The sequence below is a fragment of the Rhinolophus ferrumequinum genome, chromosome 11 (genome assembly GCF_004115265.2).
Source record: "Rhinolophus ferrumequinum isolate MPI-CBG mRhiFer1 chromosome 11, mRhiFer1_v1.p, whole genome shotgun sequence".
Taxonomy (NCBI): Eukaryota; Metazoa; Chordata; class Mammalia; order Chiroptera; family Rhinolophidae; genus Rhinolophus; species Rhinolophus ferrumequinum.
Window position 1 is genome coordinate 44,567,531 of NC_046294.1, and position 8,287 is coordinate 44,575,817.

At 41.6% G+C, this 8,287-nt stretch overlaps 1 protein-coding gene across 1 annotated transcript; it reads right to left on the reverse strand.

Moving 5' to 3' along the window:
- Positions 1 to 5,242: 5,242 nt before the first annotated feature.
- RBMXL2 (RBMX like 2) lies at positions 5,243 to 6,792 on the reverse strand. Its single transcript, XM_033120741.1, has one exon. The coding sequence runs from the start codon at positions 6,736 to 6,738 to the stop codon at positions 5,290 to 5,292; it is 1,449 nt and encodes a 482-aa protein (XP_032976632.1). The 5' UTR covers positions 6,739 to 6,792; the 3' UTR covers positions 5,243 to 5,289.
- Between the last annotated feature and the right edge of the window lie 1,495 nt (positions 6,793 to 8,287).

The window sequence follows — 8,287 nt, forward strand, 5'->3', positions numbered from 1 at the left end:
AAAGATTGGGTCACCCTAGCTGTCAAGAAGTAGAGAAGACAGAGGCAACAGAATATAAATGTGGTCTGTAAAGAGTCAAGTATGTCTCTAAGATTTCAAGCTGGGAGAATATTGCTTGAATAAATACAATAAAATGCGCAAGATGAACTTTTCTGAAGACTTTTAGTACATAAGCAATTGTACTGTTCACTGGAAAAGATAAATTCCAAAGGGAAGTCTGGGCCTCCTCTGTGTGTAGAATGCTGTACCATTTAATAAACCCCACTGCATTCCAGGCACTGTGCTAGATGCTTTATACGCATTCTCTTATTTTAAATTTTCAAAAATTTCATGAGATGATATCACCACTTGCACATGGAAAAACAAAAAACAAAAAAATGAAGGTCAAAAATTTTAAGAAAATTGCCTAAGCCACCTAAATAACAGAATGAAGACTGTTATTTGACCAAAAAAATTATCTTTCTAGATTACATATGACTAAAGATTACATATGACCAAAAGATTACCTTTCTAGTGGTGGCCGGTTAGCTCAGTTGGTTAGAACACAGTGCTCTTTACAACAAGGTTGCCAGTTCAATCCCTACATGGGCCCCTGTGAGCAATGACCTCCACAACTAGATTGAAACAACTACTTGACTTGGAGCTGATGGGTCCTGGAAAAACACACTTAAAATAAATAAAAAGTTTTTTGTTTTTTTTGTTTTTAAAGATTACCTTTCTACTATAACAAGCAGCTTACAAACATGGGGAAGCCTATTTTTCTCCTCAATATTTTTTTCCTAAAAATTTCTTGATACTCAGGTTTTCATTCTCCTTGAGCATTTTAATATAATGAAATACATTTGACAGGGTCATCATTGCTCTGTAGTTCCTCTAGAGCTATTTTTTACACTTAATACTCATGCTCATGTCACCCTTGAAATATTCAGACTCACAATCATTCTTAAAGGGTTCTTCAATGTGCTCCAGTATAAGAGAAATTAGCTTCAGAAGGAAAGTCACCACAAACAGAACATACAGATTCTGAAAGGAATTCCCACAACCACTGGATTCCATGTATGCACAGCAAAAGCAACAGTCTGAATCTGCTTGGTGAGTTCCAGAGTATGCCCAAAAGAGGACATAGTACCTGTCCCCAAAAAGGACATTTCTGTGGAGGAAGAGAAGGAAAGTCACATCACCTTTAAGATAAAGGCTAAAAGGAAGGCACATGGACCCCACATAATCTACAGGTTGAGAAATTAGAGAGGCCCCAGTTAAGAGGAATATAGGCAGAAAAGGCTTCCCATCTTACCTGGCCCAAGGCAAGGGAAAAAGGGGAGCTAAAGGAACAGGGGGAATGAAGTCTACCTCCAGCACTCTAAGGGAGCCCCAGGACCCACAGAGGATTCAGGTTGCAGTCACAGATGGAAGCTCAGGCTTCACCTGGTAGGGAAATATTTAGTAATGCTGTCTGTTGCCACATGGACAGTTTGGATGCTCCTGGAACCCTGTTTTGGACAGAAGGAATGTGGAGATGGGATCTCAGGAGTAGGATGATTAGGCAAGCTCAAAATTGAGAACATTGAGTTTTTTGGTTATGAGACGCACACTTCTTAAATTTTACCCAGTGGATAACTCCTGCAAAACACCTGATTTTCTCACTCTCTTTCTCCTCCCTCCCCCCTCATTATTATGAAAGCAAGTATAAACAAGAGCTCTCAAATCACTAGATCTCTTGCATATTTTCCTATGAAGATAGCTTTATTAATATTCAGTAAAAAAATATTGGGGCTGTTATACACGTACAAGAAATCCACAGCCTTTGTAAGCTATGATCTCGAACCTATCTAAGCTCTGGGTCTTTATTTCCAAATGTTTACACCTCACCTTTTTAAATAAAGTTATTAATAGTTTCAGTATTCAGATTACTCCAGAAATAGCTATTCTGTAAATTGGAAAGTTTTTCATCACTATCATGCTTCAAAAAAGAATGTCAAAGGGAAAAGGTGCACTTTCCTCTAAGATTTGGTTCTCAGATATGCAATTTCTAGCCTTGAGGTTATGGTGAGCTAGCTATGAGCAGTGTAGGATAGGAAGGTTCTGTAAACTAAGTCAAACAGAGTAAGGCATCACCCATATTGATGAGAGAACAAAGCTGGGAGAATCATTGGAAAGAGAAGAGTGCTGCAACTGAAAGTTTCAGAATAATAGATAACATTTTTTTAAGTAGCCATTATATGCTGGTGCTGTGCTAAACTCTATTTTTCATATTAAACTTTGTATTATGAAGGATTTTGAAATTATAGAACGACATGTTGATGTACAGACCACAGAAATTTAAGATTTAACATTGTTATTTTTGCTTACAACCCATCTCTTTTTAGGAAATAAAACATTACAGATTCAGCTAAGGCCCACTACTCATCCTCTCCTCTCTTTCTCCTTACACTAAATATCCTTTTTGTGTACCACTCCCAACACATTTTTATCCTTTTATTAATTATACCTACATTTATGCAATTTGCCTTTTCCCCCAAATATTTCAATATTTACCTATGCTGATGCAGGTGGGTCTGGTTGACTTCTACATTGAACTTCATAACAATAAGCCTGTTGATCCATTCCAGGTAGACTGTTTATTTTTTTAAACATTCAAATTGTGCTGTAAGGCCCAATCTTGAGCATATCTCCTGTGTACACATGCAAATTTCTCTGGGTCCTCTCCTTCGAGTGAAATTTCTGGGTCATAAGGCATGCATCCTCCCACATTACTAGGCATTGCCAGAGAATTATTTCCAAAGTGATTGTGTCTATTTATGCATCAAAAAGGTATGAGTCTTTTGCCCATTTTTTTGTTTTTTCTTTTTTATTTCTAAGTATTGGAAGTTGATTTCAATGCAAATAAATTCTCCCAATCTATGGTTTGATATATCACTTTGTTAAATGTCCTTAATCGTAAAAAAATATCTTAATAATAATGTGGAAAATTGTATCATTTTTCTTCTAGGCTTGTGCTTTTTATGTCTTAAAAAGGAATTCTCTACCCCAGTATAGTACATTATCTTCTTTATTTTCTTGTTTTTAAATTTTTTTCACCTTTGTATCTTCAAACCATCTAGGATGTATTTTTGTGTATGCTGTTAGGAAATTTCATTTTATCTTTTTGCAAAGAAATAGCCATTTTTTAAAGTCCATGCGTTCACAATGACTTTTAAAGCTATCTGCCATATATCATGTTTTCATATACAAGTGGGCCTGTTTCTAGGCTTACTGTTTTAGTCCATTGGTCTACCTATCCTTGTTTTGTTGATAACATACAGCTTAAACTACCAGAACTTTATAGTAAATCTTGATTGTCTGGTAGGGTAGGTCCTTTCTAATCACTGTTTTTCAGAATTGTTTTGGCTCTTCTTACTCTGTATTTCACCATGTAAGTTTTAGGATTAGCTAAAGCTCCCATAAGTGCTTTTCTTTTTTTAAACCTGTTTCTTAATTTGTTGATAGTGAAATGAAGTGGTTTTTTTTTGTAATTTTGTGGTTGAATAGCCAAATCTTTTATTTAATATTCCATCGTTGATCAACACAAATAAGTGGTGTTATTAGGAAAGCTAGGAGGGGAGCTGTGTGGGGAAAAAATCATGTTGTAATTTCATTTGAAGTAGTACTGATTTTCCAAATTAATTTGATGAGGTGGAGAACAGTTATAAAAAGTCTTCCCAACCATTTCATGATATGACTCTCCATTTATTTAGTCTTCTTTTATGTTCTTTAATAAAGATTAACAATTTATCCATAAAGGTCTTACCCAGTTTTGCTAGATTAATTCCAGGAATCTTTTTTTGAGCTATTTCTATTGGTCTTCTGGGCCACTATGCAGCCTCCTGTAACTTCACTTTTGTTGAAAAACCATGTTTTTAGAGTTGTATATGTGAGTGGTTTACATTTTTTTGCTGTTGTGCAGGTGTTCCTCCAGCAATTATTACACTGAACATGGATCCTAGTATTTTAAACTGATCTTTCCTTCCCTGGTCACTAGAGTCCCTTGATTGTATGTACAATTACCTTCTCTCAGATACTCAATAAATTCCACAGGTCCTGAATGGAAAAAGTGTTTCTTGCCCTGTGCTTGGGGAAAAGAGACTGTTACATCCCTCCTGAGGCACCCTGGAGGAAGCCTCTCCGATTCTTGTCTGCTCAAACCCTTTCCCCAACTTAAGACTATGGAACATTCAACCCATCTTCTTGCCTTTTGTGGACAGAAGACCAGGGTCCCTCATATCAGGTTGAGATTCTCAGATGCTGAACCGCCAAGCTCTCTCAGGGATTCTCAAGCTTCTGAAACCTGGTAGTACGCTGGTCACATTCAACTCCTCCACACCTAGGGGAAGAAACCCAGTTCTCTCCACAGGAGCCAGCAGCTGCCTCTAGAGCCAAGGGCCAAGTAGTTTGGAATTAGGAACAGAAGCCATTATGTCCCCAAATCCACCATTGGTATTTTTCTACTTGTTTCTTATTAATTTGGTGGTGGTCAAAATAAATGCCATTAGATGTTTTATGGGGTGTTTTTTTGTTTTGTTTTTGAAGCTTTGTGGTTGATTGGCTAAATCTTTAATTTAGTATTCCATGCCTGCTCAACGCATATGAATAGTATTTTGGGGAGCAAGGGGACAAGAGATTGTGCAGAAGCCCAAAGAAAAAGTAAAAAGGCAAAATATGGCCAGCATTATCCATTTGCTTTTTTGATTTACGAAGTGAGTAGAACTTTCTTTAAATAAGCATCTGATTTAAGTGTTTTTTGTTGTTGCTTGTCTTTGTTTTTTAATACTGGGAACACTGAGATTCAGGTTGAAAGACCCTTGGTATCCTTAGAGTAGCATACACCAATCCCTCCCACTCTCCCCTGCAAAATCTAGTTGGTTTGAATGGACAGAATGATCCATTTTTGATTTTAGTTGAGCAAATATTTGAAAAAGATCTTAGGACTGTTTGCCTCATTTATCAGGAAAATTGAGAAGGGAGGAAGCCTTTAGGAGAATTTCTACTCGGAAATATAAGAAGACTAGTACGCAGATTTGTCTTTTAACATGAGCTTGTTGAAAGAAACGTTAACAATTCCAAAACGAAATTAAACGAGTTTTAACTTTTTCCTCCCAAAAGCACCAAAATTATGGAGAGGAAGTTAACAGGAAATTCTCAAAAGGTAAAATCAACTCTTCCTTGTACTAGTCCTTAGGTAGTTACCATAGAACTGGTTCTTCTTTACGTTAGATTCTTTGACGACGGATTTTGGTCGCGAGCCGGCTGTACTTAATATCTGCTTCGGCCTCGCCCTCTCTCGGAGCGGCTTCCTAAGCGGCTTCCGCTTCTGGGAACCCTGCGGACCGACCGGCTGTAAGAATCGCGCGGCGGAGGGCACTCCCTTTCCATGGACGGGGGTCCCCCGCGATTGGCTCGGTCGACCTGGTCACGGCCCCTCGAGTAGCGATCGCTCCGACCACTGCTGTAACTATCGCGCCCGCCGCCGTAGGCGTCGGGCGAGCAGCCCCGGTACTCGTCGTAGCGGCCTCCGCTGCCGTAGGATGGTTGGGGCCCCCGTCCGGAGGCGGTGCTGCGCGGGTCTCCGTAGCTCTCGAAGGGGTCTCGGTAGGAGCCTCCGCTCGGATGATCCGCGTAGTCACGGTCGCGACCCCCGTAGCCGTCTCGGTCGCCGTAGCCTCTCGATGGACAGTCGTCACGGGCACTGGAGTGGCCGTAATCCCGGTAGGTGTATTCTCGGGGCGATGGAGCGAAATCCCGAGGGTCGCGGGTGCTCGGGTAGTCTCGGCTCGAGTAGCTGTCCCTGGGCGAGTAGCCCTCGTCCCAGGGGCCCAGGTAGGGATCCCGGCGCGGAGGTGGCGGCTCCCGTCGCGGCGGGCCCGGGTAGCCATCTCGCCCACGCGCGGCCGGAACCCGCCCATGCATTCCACCGCCACCACTGTGAGCGGGGACGGACGACGTGGCCCTCTTGGGGGGCGGGCCCGCCCTGTGTGGCGGCGGGCCGCGCTTCATGGGCATCGGGGCCCTGGAAGACCGCGGATCGAAATAACCCCCGTAGCCGCCATCGGAAGTCCCACCCCGGGAGGGGGATCGACGCGGGCCTCGGCCGCCCCCGCGGTTTCCGCGCAGGCCCCTCAGGCGACCGCGGCTACGGGACAGCGGCAGCGGGCCCCGCCGGCCGCTCTCAAACGCCGGCTTGGTGGCCTGGGCCACCTTGATGGCCTTACCATCTAGAGACTTGCCGTTCATGTCTCTGGCGGCTGCCTTGGCGTCAGCGGGATTTTCGAAGGTGATGAACGCGAAGCCTCTAGACTTGCTGGTTTCTCGGTCTTTCATCAGGAGCACCTCGGTGATGGGGCCATATTTGCCAAACTCGGCGTCGAGGGCTTTCTCGTTGGTATCGAGGCTGAGCCCGCCAATGAAGAGCTTTCCCGGGCGATCTGCTTCGACCATGTCGGCGGGTCGAGTGATCAGTAGCGGTGGGAGGCGAAGAGGCAACGACCGTCTTGGCCTTTGAGTCCACTGCCTGAGGGCCGCTTCTACCGGTCGGCAGGTCGGACGGCAGGTCGGACGGCGCGGCGGCGCGGAGTCGGAGAACCGCAGTTGCCGCCCCCTGGTGCGCAGGCGGAACGCTCCGGTTTGTACCGCTTGGGTCTGGTTCCCGCCGCCTGGCTGGGCTCTAGTTGTGATTGGTTGGTTGGGCCAGGAAGGCAGGCCCATCCGGGAAGATTGGCAGTTTGGTAACTTTCCAGTCTCTAAACTTAAAAAGACTTATTAACCTGCCTTAAGGTCTTTAATTAACTCCTGAAAGCTCTGTTGAGAAATGAAAAGATGTTAGGTTAAAAAAAAAAGTGTTTTTCCCCTATATTACTCTTGATGGGAATCATAATGTATTACATACAATCCAAGTGACCAAAACCATTTTTAAGCAAAAAAACCCCAAAACATTGAAAAATGAAGTATTGAATGTTAACTATAATTGAAAAAGAATTTAAAAGAAAAATGAAATAGTGATAACAGTTTGAAAGTTTGTACATGTTATTTGCTCTTTCACACTTGCCAAAGGGGAAGACTTGGTAAGTGTGTGTGTGTGTGTGTGTGTGGGGGGGGGGGGGGGGTTGGTTGGAATAAGGAGGGAGCCGTTCTTTGGATGCACCATTTTCTTCAGTTTTTCGATCTTCAAAGGGCTCAGAGTTAGGCAGCATTGAAACTACCCTTTCAAATAAAGGTATTGCACAGAAAGTCACCTTGTAACTAACAGCAAAACGTGAGAGCATTTGGACACTCATGGAAGTAGCACCTGAGCAAACATTAACTGAAGCCTTCGCCTCTTCCTCTTGAAAGAGGAGGTACTCTTAAGTATTTGGGGCTCATGTACAACAATTAACACAATTCAGATTTGTTCCTTACAATAGTCTCTGAATGAAACACAAGTGTGAAGAATAACTTGGTGAACGTATCTTTGCTAGAGACAGCAACGTCTAAAAACTTTTTAAAATAATATATTGAGTGTGGTTTGGACTGGTGTTTTTTTTTTTTTTTTTGTAGTATAAATTTTGCAAAGGTTTCTAAGATGAAAAGTTAACTGAATAACCATGTCTTTATGTGTGTATATACACACATTTATATGTGTTACATTGGTTTACTGTAATAGCTATATAATATTGAGGCAGTGAAAGCAGGCATTTTTGTGTTTCTGACTTCAATGGGGACACTTCTAAGGTTTTAAGATTTTTTACCACGCGTGAATGGCAGTTAAATATATCACATCAGTTCATGTGATGAACTGCGATTAAGAAGTTTATTAAGTCATTATATTTCTAAGTTAAACCTGTGTGAGATGCATTCACTTTTTAATATATTGATTTTTATTTGCTCATACTTTACAAACATTTTACATTTCTGAGCATAAAAGGTACTGGCCTATAATTTTCTTTCTCATACTGAGCTGGGGAGATTTTTGCTTTGTGACCTAATGTGTGTGCATGTGTGAGTGTGTGTTTAATGTTCCATATATACTTGAGAAGTATATTCTCTAAATGTTGGCATAGAATTCTTTCCTTATATTGTAATAGTCAAATCTTCCCTATCCTATTTTTTGATCGGATTGTCAAAAACTGAGAATTGATTTGAAATTTCCCCCAATTCTGGATTTGTCAATTTCTCTTCATTTTTGTCCACTTTTACTTCATGTAATTTAATATTATGTTGTTAGATACTGTTTAATAAACAGAAATTTGGAGCTCTAGTTGACTTTATTGATTCATGA

Bases quoted from the DNA above. Each gene is read 5' to 3' on its own strand.
- RBMXL2 (XM_033120741.1), bottom strand. From the start codon at position 6,738: ATGGGCCTGCCTTCCTGGCCCAACCAACCAATCACAACTAGAGCCCAG.